The following is a 19,058-nucleotide window of genomic DNA, read 5'->3' on the forward strand; positions in this document are numbered from 1 at the left end:
ATTTTACCATTTTTCTTTTTAAATGTATGAAGCATAACTCTAAGAAACACAACCTGATTTCCTTAAACATATCCCATTTTTAAATGATACTTAAATATTCAGAACCTGTCTGCAAGACCAGATTTGAGAATAATCATTTAGTTGCAGCACTAATAGAAATAAAGGCTGAGTGTGATAAAAGTGTGAGGACAGTTTGTACTCACCTGTATGTGAATGAGTTCAGGTAGAGAAGCAAGTATGAGTGTGAGAGCAGTTCTGATGGAAGCAGGTTTATAAGGCTGATGTCTGGGTGGACCTGAGTTTGAACACAGGAATACGACCAAATATGGAGATACGACCAAATACAGGAACACGACCAGGCTAATGGTCTGACTTGGCGTCCAACGTGGTACGGGGCTGTGAAGACTTTGAGTTGTTGGGCAGCAGCATGTAACAATGACGATTATCTCATACATATATATATATACTGTATGTGGAATGTGGCTGAGGAGTGAATGAGATGCAGGTGAGGATGTGGGCGGGGAAGACCTGGCAGAGCTGATGAGGGAAATGGCAACAGGTGTGCAGGTGGGTGGAGATGTCAGGAGAGAGAGTCTGATGGAATCTGGTGGATGGTTAAAGGACGGCAGGTCCAGGGAGTGAGAGGAGGGTGCATGACCTGACAGAAGTGAGCAGGAGCTGGAGACAGGGACAGAGAGCCAGACCAGGTAAACCAACAAAGAGACTAGAAAGTCCTGGTGACACCTGGCTGGCTGGGATGTTGTTTTAGATGAGCTGGAGAACCCGTTTCTCAAAGCACTTCATCAGAATGGGGGTGACTTCCTTCGTATAGGGACAATGGTGGCTGTGTTGAAGCAGGTGGGAACACTCTTGTCACACTCCTGTTACAGTCAGTGATGATCAACTAGCTGGTTGGCACATGTTCTTAGTAGACGACCAGGGATTCACAGTTAACTCATCAGGGTTTCATTTCCCACACTCACACTTAATTTAAACTTCTTTCAATTAATGTTTTGACAGCCTCACAATCATCATGAATAATCCACATTTTATGTGAGTCAATTTTCCTTTATTTTCTGTTGAATGTTGAATCACTTCTGTAACGTAAGTATGATTATTAATAGATTTTAATGGATGGATTTCCTGAACAGATAAACACTCCCGCTGAGGTATCGCTCCTCCTTCTGCAGGCTCTTGACTCTGTCAGGGCTCAGACGTGGGTTTTCCATGTATCTGTCAGTCTGTTTGAGTCCTACTGGACTCCACAGTCCCTCCTCCTCCATCAGCTGTAGCTCTCTCTCCAGATCCTTCTTGTATTCATTTCCTGGAGTTGATCTGTGGCCGCATCTCGATATGCAGACAAAACCTCCTGCAGAGAACACACAAATTATTCCCGCCACGGTCACACAAAATGGTGTATGAATGACACAATAATTCACAAGTCATTTTGCATGTAATAGGAATGCCGTTCTTGCTTTTGGTGTGTCATGTGTACACCCTGTGGGCCCACCACCTGCAGGGATAGGCATTGGGGTCGGGTGCAGCGCGAGCTGGGCAGCAGGCGAAGGCGGGGATCTAGGCGCGCTGATCCCCGACATCGCACACTGGCTCTTGGCATGTGGAAAGTTACCACTCAGGCAGGGAATGAATCAGAACTGGTGCGGGAGGTGGAGCGGTATCAACTAGACAGGTGTGTGCAGTCATGGTAGGCAGGTAGGCACTGCCTACCCAAGACTATTATCAAAAACGAAATCATTCAGTTAATGTTTTCGATTTCAGATACCTTACAATAGGTTTGAATGTGGCAGCATTTGGTACTTTTCACAGCCTATTAAAAATGACAACATCAACATCACCAGATTCTGGCCAGGCAGAGGCTGCACAAGCTATTCAGCCTTGCGTTGTATGGTAGCCTGGCCTGTGGGCGGCAGTAAGGTAACCGTTGCCAGCACAGAGCAGCTACAGCCCTGCTGTCATATCATCGTAAGGATGTGGGTTTGCGCATGCGCAGTCAGTTCCCATATAGTTTAATATGTACGTAAAAAGGCAGATCGCTACGCTGCCTTTGAACGTAACTTTACTATGCGAATGCTGCACTCGCAGGCGCTAGGCGCCTAGCCCCGGTGTAGCACCTAGCCCCGGGGTAGCGCCATGCTCGACAGCGGCGGTCGTTGTGAAATATTGTACATGGTCAAAGATCACGATCTTGTGTTGTAAGTTAAGTTTATTGATTTGAAATAGCTGAGGTCAGGATAACCGTGTGGATGGCATGAATTATGGGGAAGAGATGTTGCACATTTTGAATACGTGGATCTGTGAGACTATTGTGCATAAGCCTATTTGTTGTGAAGTTTTTGCTCTCTCTCTCTCTCCCCTCTCTCGATGGTGCTCTCGCTCTCTCTCTCTTTCTCCGTCTGTTTGTCTCTCTTACGTAAACAATGCACTGCAGTTATCAGATGTAGCCTATTGGGAGAGTGTTGTAATGGGGACTGTAATGTAGTAATTGTTTAAGTTTGGTAATGGTATTTTACGACCTTGATTTTGAAGGATTCTCTTAGACTGCATTGTGCACTCGCCTGCTGACACATGATACATGTGTATGTGCGTCCCGGTCTGCGACTGCCTACTTGACCCTAGATCTCACGGCACGTTACTGCAACTAGATATAGTTGGGCTCACCACCACGCATAGCTCTGGTTATGGAACCAAATTCCTAGAGACGGGCTGGACTCTCTCCTTTCCCGGAGTCGCCCAGGGTGAGAGTTGCTGGGTGGGTGTGATACTCATGAGCCCCTGGCTGAGTGCCGCTGTGTTAGAGTTCTCCCCGGAGAACGAGAGGGTCGCCTCTATGTGGCTGCGAGTCGCTGAGAGGAAGTCTCAATTTGTTTGTACTTATGCACCAAACAGCAGCTCAGAGTACCCGACCTCCTTGGAGTCTCTGGCTAGCGCCCTGGAAAGGAGAGGACTCTATTGTTCTGCTAGGGGACTTAAACGTTCACATGGGCAACGATGGAGAAACCAGAAGGTCGTCGGTGCCTGTCGTGGCAGCAAATTAAGAACATGGGAACATCCTCCATGCCGTGTAGCGCAGTGGTGCAGGTTGCTAGTTGGTTACCTGGTTTGGCGGCGTCGCAGAGCTCCCTGACAACACTGACCGGTACATAACCAGGACCCAGAGCACCGACGATGATCACCACATCAAACATACCTGAAACCAGGAGAAGAAGAGGAAGAGCAGCTAGGTTCAATTTCCAGACGTCAAATTTAAACTGTTAAAGATGAGCAGTGAGTGAATCAAGTGTGAGTGTAGTGTACCAGTCTGTGCAGGCAGTGGTTCTGTACCCAGTAAGGCCAGTTTGAGGTCCTGATAGAGGCTGGTCTTAGCAGCTTGTTCCAGCATGCCTTTACTGCCGTCCACTCCCACAAAGTGCCTGAAGCCCAGTTCAACCATCTATAAACACAAGAAGAAGAAGACGACCAACATTAACACTGACTTTTTAACCTCTGAAGACTGAGATTTTTGTTCCTCTTCCTTCACACTTCCCTGGAAAGAATTCTGTAATTTAGAATTGACAATTGATGGTGAAATAACATGTTACATTTGATAAAATGAAAGTGAATCTGCTCTATCAGACTTATAATATACATTTCTATGCAGATGTTTTGTCTGTATGTTGTTCCTCTTCAACTCAAACTATATATTTACAATCTGCCTTTAGCGTTCTCCAGACATCTCTGCAGAATAAAAAGGGTCTGGTGTGATTGTCCTTTAGATTTTATATTGTTGTATCAACGTTGGACTTTCAAAATAAAGTCTGATCAAAACGTATTCTTGTGTTGACTCTTTTGAGTTTAGAGCAACGGTCTCACCAGTTTAGCGACCCATCCCGACCCACAGGCGACGTCCAGAACCCGAGCTTCTTCTGGACTCCCGGAGAAGTTATCAGACAGGAAGTCTACTGCCAGGTATGGTGCTCTGTAGCTCAGCAGGGTGACATCCTGTTTAAAAAAAGGTGAAATTCTCCAGTTGGTAGTTTTTACTTGTAACAGAGTATTCCTACACTGTGTATTAGTACTTTTACTTCAATGAAATATCTTAATACTTCTTCCACTGATTAATAATCTCTTGTGTTGTTTTGATTTTACATGTCTGATATATTGTTATTTTAATAGATAATTTCTCATCTTAACAACAAATGAGCCTCTTGGCCAACACTCGTTAAAATTTACAGTGATGTTTAATAATGTACATTGTCACTGTAAAAAACAGAAAAATAAGTAAAAACATCAGTTTCAAGTCAAAACCAGAATTCAACAATGTTTTCTTGAGATTTGTTATTTTAAAACCATTTTTGTGATAATCTTATGAAGTAGCTGATGCTAACATGTTAGTAAACAGTTTCTTATTTCCACATCCAGCAGTCAAAGAGCAACAGGATGATTCATTAGGAGTCGTTGTGATTGTGTCACCTTCTCCCCATCCTCGGAAGTCCGCAACCTGGGTGTCATCCTGGACCCAACACTCTCATTCCAGTCTCATATCAGGTTCATCACCAAATCCGCCTTCTTCCACCTCAAAAACATCTCCCGTCTCCGGCAATCACTCTCTGACTCTGTGGCAGAAACCCTCATCCACGCTTTCGTCACCTCCCGTTTGGACTACTGCAATGGAGTTCTGTCCGGGGTTCCCAGCAAAGCCCTGGACAGGCTCCAGTATGTGCAAAACTCGGCTGCCAGGGTTCTCACCCGCACCAAGCCCTGGCAGCACATCACCCCCACCCTCATCCACCTCCACTGGCTCCCGGTCAAGTCCCGCATCACCTACAAAATCCTCCTCCTCACCTACAAATCCCTCAATGCCCTGGCTCCTCAGTATTTATCTGACCTCTTCCACCCCTACACACAGCCCCGGAACCTCACATCCTCAGGCACGGGTCAGCTCTCCATCCCCTACACAAAAATGCGAACTTTTGGGGACAGAGCTTTCAGTGTGACAGCCCCCACCCCACCCTCTGGAACTCTCTCCCCATAGAGCTCCGCAACGCACCATCTCTGGACACCTTCAAAAGACTCCTCAAAACCCACCTCTTCACCAAGGCCTATGGCCCCTAGCTACTGTTATGTTACATTTGTTCTGTTTATTTATGTCTTTGTTAAGCGTCCTTGGGTTTCATGAAAGGCGCTATATAAATCCAAGCTATTATTATTATTATTATTATGAATGTAAGTGCAATATTCTCTCTCTTTTAGCTCTGTGTTTGGTCTCCACCAGCTCCTGATGGAAATATCTGTCTCTTTAACTGTTAAATGCTCCACTGTGTTCACCAGCAGGTCTCTAACTGGGACTGTTTGCTGTTTGCTGCTGAGCAGGTACAGTACAGTGTACAATAAAAATATGAAAAGGTTACTATAAAATAACTACAACAAATATGTAAAATACAACTGTTTTAGAATGAGAGCGCTGTACAGTTTAGTGCAAGATGTGCAAGGAAAGGACCTTAAAGGCCCAGAAGAGCTTCAGAGATGGAAAAACAATGATTGATTCTTTAAACTGACCGTTTCATAGTTTTCTGCCCAGCTGTCGAAGAACTGAACTCGGTCTTTTGCATCAAAATGTGTGCAGGTCTGAAATGCGGCCCTTGCATCGTCCTCAGTTCTGCAGGAGTCGGACATGATGCTCTGCAGACTTAAACCAAACAAGATAAGAGGTAAGGTAAGGTAAGACAAGACAATACAAGACAAGACAAGACAAGACAAGACCCGTTACTTGTCTTGCTCAGTGCATTCACCTGGGTGCATTCAAGACTGCCCTTAACAGTGAATCCACAGTCTATACCACTTGGACTCCTTTCATTCTGCACATTTTGGCAAAGTGATTGCCTCTTCCACAAGCTCTGTGTTTAACTCCATAAGCTGAACATGCTTTTGGACCATGTGTCTTTCCACATCTGTTGCAGACTTTTGTTTGGATGTCATATTCTCCTTTTTGTAATGAGAAGACACTGTTTTATTGGCTTTTGGTTTTATTGTCTCCTTTATTGCATTCACCATTATGTAGATTTGTTCTTTAGCGATCTCTAATGCTCTGCTAATATCCAAAGCTTTAGCTAGAGTCAGGTTGGTACTGTAAACTACACCTGGCTGTTATAGAATAACACACACACACCTGAACACACATCAGACTGGTCTGTTATAACGTTTATTCTGTTGTTTATGAGGGAGATGTCAGATTACAGCCCTTTCACACTGCACCATACTGTACTGTTTGGATTTGGATTATACATCTCACCTCTTGGCCAAATAGTCATGGAGTTAATTGTGGGAATGCTGATTCAGCTGACTCTGCTTCACTAACACAATTAACATCCTGATGGTCTCTATCTGACAACGGTTTAGTTACTGAAAAATAAACACGTAGTGCAGAGTGTAGCATTGTAGCTTCACATCTACATTGATAAGGTAATTTATCGATGCCTATAAACGTGTCACTGATAGTTTAGCGTAATGTTACGTTAGCTAACGTTAGCCTGCTTGCATTAGCGTTTACAATCCGACTGAGAACGCGATAAAAAAACAACAAATATTCTTATGGCTGGTGGTCGATAACAGTACAAAGGATCATGAAAAGGGAAAAATTAAGCTCATATTTTCACAAAGCTTTTATTTTAAGCCAGTCTTTGCACTTATTTTAAACATTCATCCCCTTGCATCCTACAAGCCTCTCTCTGCCTTCATTTTAACTTTACTTCATGAGAAGCAGAACTTTGGGACGCACAAACAACCAGCCAACACAACAAGAACTCTATTTCTTTGTTTCACCTCCATGCAAGTAGGGGGTAACAATGATTTTAGAGACTTAAAACCATGAACTTGGAGACCTAAAAGTCTGTCAGTCTGTCAGAGATCCATTATTCATATTTAGCCAAACTGCATAATGTAATACATCGATGGACTTTACAGTTGTACTGGTGATGTGTTCCCTCCACAGTACAGTGTATCAATGAGCTGACTCACCAACTGGTCTCTGGACTCTGGTGGTCACGCAACCAACCAGGTGATATTTGAACAGATGTGCACAGAGGAGCTCCAAGAAGAAGAGGAAGTAGGAGAAAAGTTCTTCTCGGGCCTGAATAAAGAACACTGATAGAACTAGAAAAAACAGCATCACATTGCTCTGTATCTCTGAGAATACTCGGTGCCAAAGACCAACACATTTTAAACACGCCGTTCAACAGTTACAACAAATGCACAGAGCATCACATGTATCAACGGATGTAAGAACATGTGCAAAGTCCAACCCTTTCCCTCGTTGATTTTAGGAAAACTAATTAGATAACATAAAAGTCTGATCACATAAAAGTGCACAGATTGTAACAATATTCATAAAATATGAAGATTATATGATTACACACAGTTACACACTTACACACTTTCTCAGGAAAATGTCCCCACGGGTGCAAGTTCACACATCGCAATACCATCCATGACCACTAGGGCACACACTAAGTAGTGAAAATCAAATCTGTGGGGACCAATTTTTTTTCCTAAAAAAAACAGCACCAGGCATATCAGGATTTTTACTAATTGATTAATTAATGATTAATTACTGCCAATATCTCCATTATTACAGCTAGCAGGAAGCTGGCAGGCAGAACCCGATATGTCACATGAGCGCGCAGGGCGGCGCAGTCTCGTGGGTCTGATGCACGTTCATTATGCCGAGGAAAATAACGCTGGATTCAGCTGTTAGTTCATTTTACAACTTTAAAAACTTAATTTTTTAATTGCTATACCTGCTATAAATTAACTTCATTTATTATATTCTGTCTAACGACTTACAGTTTTAAAAGTTCTAGCTACTACTACTACTACTGTTGCTGCTGCTAATACTTCTACTACTACTGCTTCTGTTCCTACTGCTTCTGCTAATACAGCTGCTGCTCCTTTTTCTACTACTGCTAATACTACTACTACTACAATTACTACTACTATTGCTACTACTACTGCTACTACTGCTGCTTTTGCTACTAATACTACTACCGCTACTACTACTACTACTGTTACTGCTGCTATTACTACTGCTCCTGCTGCTATTCCTACTGCCACTACTACTACTACTATTATTACTACTACTGCTACTGCTCCTTCTGCTATTAATACTACTACTACAACTACTACTGCTACTTTCCACCCAAATACCACTTTCTGTGTAACGACTTATAGATTTTAAAGGTTCATTCAGTGAAAATACTATTTCTGTCCAAGCACTTATAGTTTTAAAGGTTTATTTCACACAAATACTACTCTGTCTGTCTGTCTGTCTCTCTCTCTGTCTCTCTTTGTGTTTAGCAATGCGGTTCATCCGTCAAAGCATTTCTTCTTTCCGCCTATTCAGGAAAATTCTAATTTACCACTTTTGAGAGTATTACAGTTTAGCTTCCAGCTTTTCTAGCAATGTATTTCAGCTCTTAGCTTCTTTAGCTAATGCAGTTCAGCTTCCAACTCTGCCAGTTGTACATTTCATTTTCTAGTTTTTTCAGCAGTGCAGCGCAATGCATTTGAGCTTTAACATTTTTAGGCAAGTCATTTCACATTTCTGCATTTTCAGCAATGATTTCAATACATTTCAGCTGTCAGCATTCCCACGCATTTTCAGCAGGAAATGCATTTGCTAGTTTCCACTGTTACGCTGATGATACTCAGCTGTATGTGCCTATAAAAGGCCTCTAATTATTAAATTAGAGGCCTGCCTGTCTGCGGTGAAAAGTTGGATACAAAACAATTTCTTGCTCCTAAATTGAGATAAAACTGAGGTGCTGGTCATTGGCCCTGCTCGACATAGACATCAGTTTGATCAGGTAACATTATCTTTAGATAACTGTGTGATATCCCAGAGTTCAACAGCGTTTCGTTCGATTCAACTCTTTCTTTTGATCAGCACATTAAAGACCAAGACCGCCTTCTTTCATTTACGCAACATCGATGGTAGATGCAGAGATTTTAATCCACGCCTTTGTTACATTGGGCAATGTTACGATTCTGTTGGTTTTGGTTTTGTGTCTTGTATTGTTTGGTGTTTTGTTTTCCCCTTCCTGTTCTCTCTTTTACCCCTGGCAGGACATTTGTGTGGCAGGGGGCGTGGCTGGCTCCTCCCAGGGCAGCAACGAGGCACACCGTGTCTTCATTCAGTTAATCAACCCCTCCATAAAAGCCTGGTCTGGACTCCACTACTTCGCCAGATAATGCCATCTCGTTCGGTAGTTGCTCTGCGTACTTTCTCTAGTGTTTTTTCAGGCTACTATTTTTCCTAGTGTCTTTAGTGATAGTGTTACTGTGTTTTTTTTTCCTGCACTCAGGTTCCTTGGTGCCTTGTTGCTGCTCAGCTTCCGTGTTCTCCGGTGGCTAAGAGATTCTATAGGTCCTTCTCATTTCAGCATTTTTCGCCTCCTCGTCTCCTCGCTCCTCGATCCTCCGGCTGTGACCCGGAAATCGATCTCAGTCCTCCATCTTGAAGGACGTCCCAATTCATAAAATGCGCATCGAGGAGGGAGGATCGAGGAGCGAGGAGGCTTGCTGGAGGAGCTATGAGCGAGGATGCACCAGTGCATCCTCCAGTGTTTCCTCCACGGAAGTTTATCACCGACCGACACACCCCCTTACTGGATATCAGTTATTGATTGGACGCTGCGCCGATCAGACTGATCTGATACATCAACATCACTGGAGTTTTATACTGGACTGAAGACAGATCAGAGATTAACAGTTTTATAGTTTAGTAGTCTTCTGATTCACCATCTAGTTATAACCTGTGTTAACTGTAGGTGTGAACAACAAACGGACCAGGTTGATGGTGAAGTGTTCCAGCAGCAGAAGGACCTGCAGTATCTCTGCTTCACACACCGTCACTGAAGGAGTCTGACACTGAGAGGGGTTTATAAAAGCTGACAACGAACAGACTTAAAATAACTTTCTTCACTTATTAGAAAGAGTTTTCTTTTGATGATCTGTTATTTCACTCATTCACTTTTATTAAGTATCCAGTTAAAATCAGAGAGAGAAGGAGAGTCTGTCTTTTACACCTTTTACATCATTTATCCTCATTTCCATTCAGTCACATGTAAAGCTGATAATTCCTGAGCGTCGGGTTTGATATGAGTTATATCATTTCACTTTTCCCTCAAACATTCAGACTAATACATAACTTCTACTGTCAGAATATAAATTAATACAGACGTTAATAATGAATAAATGATATAAAGATATTGTTCCAGTAGAGATGGTTCCTGGTCCTCTAAGCAGGACACAGTCCACAGTAGAAATACAGACTGCAGCTGTTATTCATGTGTAGGTGTTTGTTAAACAGAGAGAAAACACTGCTGCTATGATAACTCTGTTTCTTTATTAGTATTAGATCAGTTCAGACATAAACAGCTGTTAGAGCTGACTGACAGCGGACCCAGCTGTGATCAGCTGCTGCTGTCATCAGAAACGGACGTCGCTTCACGTGACGCTTCAGAGGAAACGACGTTTCATGTCTCTAAAAACATATTTCCTCGTTTCCTCTCTCCTCGAGTCTTTTCCTCGCCTCCTCCGCTCGCATCTCCCGTGGGCGGGACTAAGACGCGAGTCGAGGAGTCGAGGAGAGGAGTCAAGCCGTATAAAAGCACTAATGGGAAAGACCCTATGTGCTCCAGCCTCGTGTTCATTCTTGCCTCACCACGAGCCTGCCAGCTCCCTGCCACCCTGCCTGCATTTTTGTTTCCTGGTTGGAAATTAAACTCTGTTCTCATTTTACCTGAGTCCGTCTCTGCTTCTGGGGTCCAAACAAAACTTAAACCTAACACGGCACTACAAATACTGTTGACTTGACTTGATCAGGAACTACAACCACAACTTGAGAAACAGGTTAAACTTAATTTTTTTATGTTGCAGCAGCTGTTTAACTGATGTGAGTTGAATGTGATGTTACTACAAGAGAGAAACAAACTGTGATTTCACTGACACATTTCAATGATTTGGACCTTTTGTCCTTTTTTACTTTTTAGATTTTACCATTTTTCTTTTTAAATGTATGAAGCATAACTCTAAGAAACACAACCTGATTTCCTTAAACATATCCCATTTTTAAATGATACTTAAATATTCAGAACCTGTCTGCAAGACCAGATTTGAGAATAATCATTTAGTTGCAGCACTAATAGAAATAAAGGCTGAGTGTGATAAAAGTGTGAGGACAGTTTGTACTCACCTGTATGTGAATGAGTTCAGGTAGAGAAGCAAGTATGAGTGTGAGAGCAGTTCTGATGGAAGCAGGTTTATAAGGCTGATGTCTGGGTGGACCTGAGTTTGAACACAGGAATACGACCAAATATGGAGATACGACCAAATACAGGAACACGACCAGGCTAATGGTCTGACTTGGCGTCCAACGTGGTACGGGGCTGTGAAGACTTTGAGTTGTTGGGCAGCAGCATGTAACAATGACGATTATCTCATACATATATATATATACTGTATGTGGAATGTGGCTGAGGAGTGAATGAGATGCAGGTGAGGATGTGGGCGGGGAAGACCTGGCAGAGCTGATGAGGGAAATGGCAACAGGTGTGCAGGTGGGTGGAGATGTCAGGAGAGAGAGTCTGATGGAATCTGGTGGATGGTTAAAGGACGGCAGGTCCAGGGAGTGAAAGGAGGGTGCATGACCTGACAGAAGTGAGCAGGAGCTGGAGACAGGGACAGAGAGCCAGACCAGGTAAACCAACAAAGAGGCCTGAAAGTCCTGGTGACACCTGGCTGGCTGGGATGTTGTTTTAGATGAGCTGGAGAACCCGTTTCTCAAAGCACTTCATCAGAATGGGGATGACTTTCTACGTATAGGGACAATGGTGGCTGTGTTGAAGCAGGTGGGAACACTCTTGTCACACTCCTGTTACAGTCAGTGATGATCAACTAGCTGGTTGGCACATGTTCTTAGTAGATGACCAGGGATTCACACAGATAACTCATCAGGGTTTCATTTCTCACCCTCACTCTTAATTTAAAGGGACTGTTTGTAACTTTTTAAGCGTATAAATCTACCGGGTCGGTTTCCCATGCGCGCTCGCATATGCGAGATATGCACACTCGCATATGCGCGCGTGTGTGGCTACGCTGTTCAGACACCCTGTCGACACGTATCATCAGACTCCAACACAAACTACACGGAAGCACCAAAACCTCTTGGTTGTATCTAGTGAAGCCCATCTGTTAAACAGTGTTGGCAGCGGTCGTAGTAGGCGGGGGAGACCGTAGCTTTGGTCTCCAGGACCGGAGTCTCTGCTCCGCTGCTTGCCTTCACTCACACGCCGCTTGTTCTCGCTCCACCTCTAGACGTGCATGCGTGCACACTACACACTGCAGAAGAGTTAGTAGCTCTGAAAATATCTAGTGAATGTACAGTGGACGTTTGTGCAGAAATAACTGCTGCAGCTCCTCCAGACCAACAGAGGTTTTCCGTGTCTTGTGAAGTGACGGGGCTCCGCAGCGAGAAATGTTATCGTCTCCGACCGGGTGCCGGAGGGAGACACAGGCACCCGGTCGGAGACGATAACGGCTCTTTTCCTGCTTCAGCCCCGGAGGCTGAAGCAGGTAAAGCCAGCACTAGGATCAGCAGTGATTCATGGAGAGTCCTTCGTCTGGTCAGCTAACATTACTGCCAAGCAGGTGAAATATAGAGTGATATTGTGGTTTTAGCTGACGTGTGTCGCCTCACTGTTTTGAGCGATGCTCGTTCATGTTTATTTAGAGCGAGCACAAGCCCGATGTTGACTTTCGTTGACTTAACGGCCACAGGTGTCGCTGTTAACAAGCATTTCTGAAAGTTACAAATAGTCCCTTTAAACTTCTTTCAATGAATGTTTTGACAGCCTCACAATCAAAATCCGCTCCTCATTTACATAAAGTTGAGATCTCAGCTACTCTATGCAAATCAGGGGTGTCCGGCGTGACTCGCCAAATCTGGAATCTCTCTAGAAACTTTTAAACTAACCGTTGATCTAAAATAAAGACAGATTCATCAACATGGATTATTTCTACAAATGTTTTCATAAAACACATTTCGTGAACTATTTTCTAAGTTTCAAAACGAACCGCCATGTTGGTTCTGGTTTGAAAGCTGAGAGCAGCAGCCCACGAGGGAAAGTGTTCGTCCAATCAGGAGCCTTGTGTCTAGTGGCAGCCCATCAAGTGTCCAATGCTGGGAAACGAGATGATCCCTCGCCATAAAAAACGCCCCTGTGGACACGTACCATAACTCATCTCTTTTACAATTATTCAATTGTCAACCATTTAAATCTGTCTGTTCACTATATTTTTAATGTAAAAACACAAAAATTATTTAAATCGCAAATGTTATGATTTAAATTTCTTTTCTGAAAATTGCATTAAAATGTGTAAAAGTATATACTGTACAAATTTAATATTATACAACAATTATTCTTTCCATCTTTTATTATCTCTCAGTTTAGCCCTCAAGTTAAAAAAAAGCTGCAAAAACTAATATTTGCAGCAGGTAAATTTGCAGTTTGAGGCGCTAACGTTACTTTAGATGCATTTCTTCATTTTGTGACTCGTTATCAGAGGGGAATATTATACTTTGTGTATTTATTAACTTTGGCACTTTAGACTTGCTTTGTGTCTGCTGGATGTGGAAGTAGGCTGCTGTTTGCTAATGCTAATATTAGCCACAGCTACTTCAGTGTATGTTTTGTTTTCAGATTGTTCTGCTGACAACAATTAGAAAAAAAAATCAATTAATGCAGCTTTAATTTTAAGAAACCTGACATCAACAATAAAAATTGAAAAAAAAGCTTAATATTTGTTGAGAAATGTTTAAATTGACGTAAATTACACTGGATTGTATTACATCATGAATAATCCACATTTGATGTGAGTCAATTTTCCTTTATTTTCTGTTGAATGTTGAATCACTTCTGTAACGAACGTATGATTATTAATAGATTTTAATGGATGGATTTCCTGTACAGATAAAAACTCCCGCTGAGGTATCGCTCCTCCTTCTGCAGGCTCTTGAGTATCTCAGGGCTCAGATGTGGGTCTTCCATGTATCTGTCAGTCTGTTTGAGTCCTACTGGACTCCACAGTCCATCCTCCTCCATCAGCTGCAGCTCTCTCTCCAGATCCTTCTTGTATTCATTAGCTGGTGTTCCTCTGTGGTCCCCTCTCGCGATGCAGACAAAACCTCCTGCAGAAAACACACAAATTATTCATCAATAGTTAATTACTAGATGAAGCCGATTATACGACCAACACTCCTAAATACTCACCAATCCCAACGTTCACCATCTGAACTGCACCTACAAGACAAGACTCAACTCTGTCTCTTAGAAATAATATTTCTATTCTACTAATTTACAACAGCAAATATGTTTTGGGAGAACATATTGCTGCCCTAATAATGTTTCTTTCTCAACATAATGAGGGAAGGTTTATTAATCAGCAAAGTCATGAAATGTTCATACTGAACGTATTTGCAAAATGTTCAAAGGTGAAATGATTCAGCTGTTTTCCTAAAATATCTGTTCGTAGTAATTTGAGTGTGATGAATGTTTTTATGGCTCTGATTAGACAAAACAAAAACAGAGAGACATAAAACAAAGAGATACAAAACAAAGAGACAAGAAACGACCGCAAACAGATAAAGAACAAAGAGACAGAAAAGATATAGACAAAAAACAGCCATAAAGAGATACAAAACAAAGAGACAAAAACGGCCACAAACAAATAAAGAGACAAAAAAATGACCACAAAAAGACAAAAAAAGGGACACAAAGACTACAGTAGTACTACTAAAGATGTTCCCATGGCTGCTAAATGTGGTTGCTAGTTGGTTACCTGGTTTGGCGGCGGCGCAGAGCTCCCTGACAACACTGACCGGTGCAAAACCAACATCCAGACCACCGACGATGATCACCACATCAAACATACCTGAAACCAGGAGAAGAAGAGGAAGAGCAGCTAGGTTCAGTTTCCAGACGTCAAATTTGAACTGTTAAAGATGAGCAGTGAGTGAATCATGTGTGAGTGTAGTGTACCAGTCTGTGCAGGCAGTGGTTCTGTACCCAGTAAGGCCAGTTTGAGGTCCTGATAGAGGCTGGTCTTAGCAGCTTGTTCCAGCATGCCTTTACTGCTGTCTACTCCCACAAAGTGCATGAAGCCCAGTTCAACCATCTATAAACACAAGAAGAAGAAGACGACCAACATTAACACTGACTTTTTAACCCTTTAAGAGTGAGATTTTTGTTCCTCTTCCTTCACACTTCCCTGGAAATAATTCTGTAATTTAGAATTGACAATTGATGGTGAAATAACATGTTAAATTTGATAAAATGAAAGTGAATCTGCTCTTTCAGATTTATAATATACATTTCTATGCAGATGTTTTGTCTGTATGTTGTTCCTCTTCAACTCAAACTATATATTTACAATCTGCCTTTAGCGTTCTCCAGACATCTCTGCAGAATAAAAAGGGTCTGGTGTGATTGTCCTTTAGATTTTATATTGTTGTATCAACGTTGGACTTTCAAAATAAAGTCTGATCAAAACGTATTCTTGTGTTGACTCTTTTGAGTTTAGAGCAACGGTCTCACCAGTTTAGCGACCCATCCCGACCCACAGGCGACGTCCAGAACCCGAGCTTCTTCTGGACTCCCGGAGAAGTTATCAGACAGGAAGTCTACTGCCAGGTATGGTGCTCTGTAGCTCAGCAGGGTGACATCCTGTTTAAAAAAAGGTGAAATTCTCCAGTTGGTAGTTTTTACTTGTAACTGAGTATTTCTTGATTTGTGAGTTTAAGCTGCATTCAGTCCCCATCAAAGCTGAACAGAGACTGGGTTCTTTAAACTGACCTTTTCATAGTTTTCTGCCCAGCTGTCGTAGAACTGAACTTGATCTTTTGCATCAGGACTTTTACAGGACTGAAATGCGACCCTCACATCGTCTTCAGTTCTGACAGAGTCGGACATGATGAGGAGACAAACCTGCCGGGAGACAGACCATAGACGTTTATTGTCAGACAATGAAACTGGGACAGAAGCCAATATAAAGTCACTTCACAGGAGCTCCAACACAAGACTGCAGTGTAGAGGGGGGACCGAGGACCGATTAACTCCTCCCGACTGGTGGAAAATAATTGAAAAGATATTGAAAGTGTGAACAGATATTAAAGGATGATTTAATGCTGTAATGGCCGTGGGATCAAACACTGGTTATAATGGGTTTCAATGGGGACATTTGTGTCCTTAGCGGTCTCAGTGTCTGTATTTTGGCTACACAGTTTATTATAGACTTATTATAGGAGCTGAGGTTCAACTTCCAAGATTTGATAAAAAAAAACAAAAAAACTCACACCTTTGTCAGATATATGCATTAACACATCCAAAATGATCGAAATATAAAAAAATTAAAAAGCCGAAATGTCCCTAGTTAATTTAACGCCATTATTTGTCTCAAACGTAGTCTAACCATGGTGTGTAATATGCTAATTCATTACAAAATGATTACATATTACTGGGACCACTACAAAAAACTGCAGATGAACATAATAATAATAATAATAATAATAATAATAATAATAATAATCCCTGTAAGAACGGTCTGTAATGGAAATTTTCATATCTGAGTATAGGCCAAAGTTAACCATGTACCTTTAGAGAATCTCAGGGCCTCACATCTAACGGATCTTGTCACCATAAGCATTAAAACAGTGACCTGACAGTTTTGTCTTCTGTGACTATAGACAACAGAGGGCTGAAGTACTTGTTATGTCTTGTGATGCTCTGTTGTCTGTTCTGTGCTCACTTAAGGATAATGATTCACTTTACTGATTTTTCTTGACTCTGCACTTATCTGTGTGTTATGTATTAGTATGTATAAAGGCCTGACTATTCTTGTGCTCGGGGCTCACTTGCCACAGCCCACTCAGGTGGCTGTGCTCGTGAGTCCATACGCAGATGCTTTTTTATTAAATTCACTTGAAAGACAAGTTGTGACCTTGGCTTGTGTCTTGTTTTAACAGAAACTACCACCACAGGTCACAATTTAGCACATTGACCAAACAGGTCCTGGTTTCAACCACGTCTGTGACTTTATATTATACAGGTAATATTCCAATCAAAGATAAAGCAGTAAAGCTCAGAGCTCTTTGTAGTAAACATGCAAATACAACATGATATATATCAGAAAGTATTAGTTTGGCTGGAGTCAGTGCGTTACCAAACTGATGCTGCTGAAAACCCCCAAATATCTGCACCATTTTACTACAACTCTTATGACAAAGTATACTTCAAGTTTATTTTATGAAGTAAAATTCAAGTATATCTCCCCCAAGTATACTTTACGAAAGTATACTTATAAGTATATCAATGTACTAGATATGCTTGCAAGTGTACTACTTCAATACTTCTTGGGACTAAATTGTCCCACTTCTAAGTATACTTCAAGTGTAAGAATGGTAAATGTTGAGTACACTACTAGTTTACATCTGAGTGTAATTTTGTACTAAAGGTACTATAGGTTTACTGATAGTACTTAGCCAATGATTCATGTATTACATTAAGCTCCTTTTGCTATTTGACTTGATGTTTTGTGATGATAAAAAATAAAAATGTGTTTTTCTCACAAGCCTCCACGGTGAACGAAGAATCCTAAAACGTTGAAAATTGGTCTGTTTTAGGCTCTTTTGAGATTCTGTGCTCTTTGTGTTTTGCTTATTGAGAGTGTTGACTATCCTAGTTGGGGAAACAAAATAAATACCATTCAATTGGGTTACCTGCACTAGGACGTTTAGGCGCTATTTGTGCAAGGATTTGGTTTGCCTCACGATAGCCTAACGCCTGCAGGCTTTATTTTGTTATTCTAGTCATTTGTTGATTTTCTCTGAAACCCTTTATACCCATTTCTTTTAGTGTATTTTATTTGGGGAAACTTTAAAGGAGGGTCAAAGGAAAAATAAAAACAATATTTCAGTTTCCTTAATTGTTTGTTAGGGTAAATGCATTTGTTCATTATCGAAGAGGCATTTGTCCATTATTATCATTATTATTATTAAGGAGGCATTTTATTTTATATTATTATGTGGATGGGAACTGGTTTTCAGTCTTCTGACTGATCAACTACAGTCTGGGGGAATCAGTACCGCCACATAATTGATAAGTACATAAAAAGTAAACTGAAAGTATACTCTCTTATTTTAAATAGAATAGAAGTAAGCACACTTGAATAAACTTCTTTTTGGTGAGGGAATCAAGACTTAATGTCATCAAAATAATTAGAAAGATTCTGTAAATATGTAAGTTGAGTAAACTGAGCAGATACTGCAGCGATTGTTCCCTGAAAAACTCCTGTTATAACAGCAGAAAGCTCACCTGTGATGTGTTGGTCGGTACCTGAGTGTGTCTGTGGAGCTCTGTGAACAACTCTGGTGACTGTTGAATTTATACAGTCCTCAGGGTGGATATACAGTTTATCTCAGGAAACAGGTCTAGCGGGAATCTAAACTATGAGAACGATTGGAGGACAGGTTAACTCTCGTTTGGATGCAATTATTTAGTTTTTTTCCTCCCACCCTGACTGAATAGTTTCAAGTTTCAAGTTTCAAGTTTATTTGTCATATGTATTTAAAAGTACAGTGTACAGTGAAATGCATTTTACCCTGGCTCTCTCTCTCAGCCCTTAAAATCTATAAATAGTACAGTTGATAAATACTACAATAAATAAGACAATACGTGAGAATAAAATTATAAAACAATCTAAAACATCCATAAAACTGTGGCAGCTGCCAATTCTCTGGTGCTTGCTGTTGTTTCCCTTTTCCCTGGTGTTTTTTTGGTTGAGTTGCTGAGTGATTAGAGGGTTATTCAGTTCACCTGTTGCGCAAGGTGTGGGGGCTGGCTCTTAAATGATAGTTGAGAGCAGCTTGGTGCATTCCCCTCTTGGCCAATCAGGGTGTAACGACGCCCTTTCTGTAGGGCTTAAAAGAGGAGGGAAACTGCACACCCAGT

At 41.7% G+C, this 19,058-nt stretch overlaps 2 protein-coding genes and 1 long non-coding RNA gene across 6 annotated transcripts; 1 reads left to right on the forward strand and 2 right to left on the reverse strand.

The window, feature by feature from the left end:
• Nucleotides 1-460: 460 nt before the first annotated feature.
• Nucleotides 461-11,403, reverse strand: LOC119496388 (methyltransferase-like protein 27). The gene is made up of 6 exons (XM_037783656.1): nt 11,249-11,403; nt 5,557-5,679; nt 3,871-3,999; nt 3,316-3,451; nt 3,116-3,208; nt 461-1,369 (listed from the first exon to the last, which is right to left on the reverse strand). The coding sequence occupies exons 2-6, from the start codon at nt 5,671-5,673 to the stop codon at nt 1,128-1,130; spliced, it is 717 nt and encodes a 238-aa protein (XP_037639584.1). The 5' UTR covers nt 5,674-5,679; nt 11,249-11,403; the 3' UTR covers nt 461-1,127.
• A 290-nt stretch (nt 11,404-11,693) lies between these two features.
• Nucleotides 11,694-16,101, forward strand: LOC119496438. The gene is made up of 3 exons (XR_005208706.1): nt 11,694-11,752; nt 15,634-15,743; nt 15,962-16,101. It is a non-coding gene; the product is annotated as an uncharacterized LOC119496438 (long non-coding RNA).
• LOC119496414 (methyltransferase-like protein 27) lies at nt 13,830-16,157 on the reverse strand. 4 transcript variants are annotated; one of them, XM_037783699.1, is made up of 5 exons: nt 15,906-16,157; nt 15,648-15,776; nt 15,120-15,228; nt 14,893-14,985; nt 13,830-14,242 (listed from the first exon to the last, which is right to left on the reverse strand). In XM_037783699.1, exons 1-5 carry the CDS (start codon nt 16,020-16,022, stop codon nt 14,001-14,003), a joined length of 690 nt encoding a protein of 229 aa, XP_037639627.1. In that variant the 5' UTR covers nt 16,023-16,157; the 3' UTR covers nt 13,830-14,000. The 4 variants fall into 4 exon arrangements, with proteins under 4 accessions (XP_037639627.1, XP_037639629.1, XP_037639628.1 ...); XM_037783698.1 differs by having other exon boundaries at nt 13,921-14,242; nt 15,093-15,228; XM_037783701.1 differs by lacking the exon at nt 14,893-14,985.
• Nucleotides 16,158-19,058: the final 2,901 nt, after the last annotated feature.

The sequence above is a fragment of the Sebastes umbrosus genome, chromosome 11, assembly GCF_015220745.1.
Source record: "Sebastes umbrosus isolate fSebUmb1 chromosome 11, fSebUmb1.pri, whole genome shotgun sequence".
NCBI lineage: Eukaryota > Metazoa > Chordata > Actinopteri > Perciformes > Sebastidae > Sebastes > Sebastes umbrosus.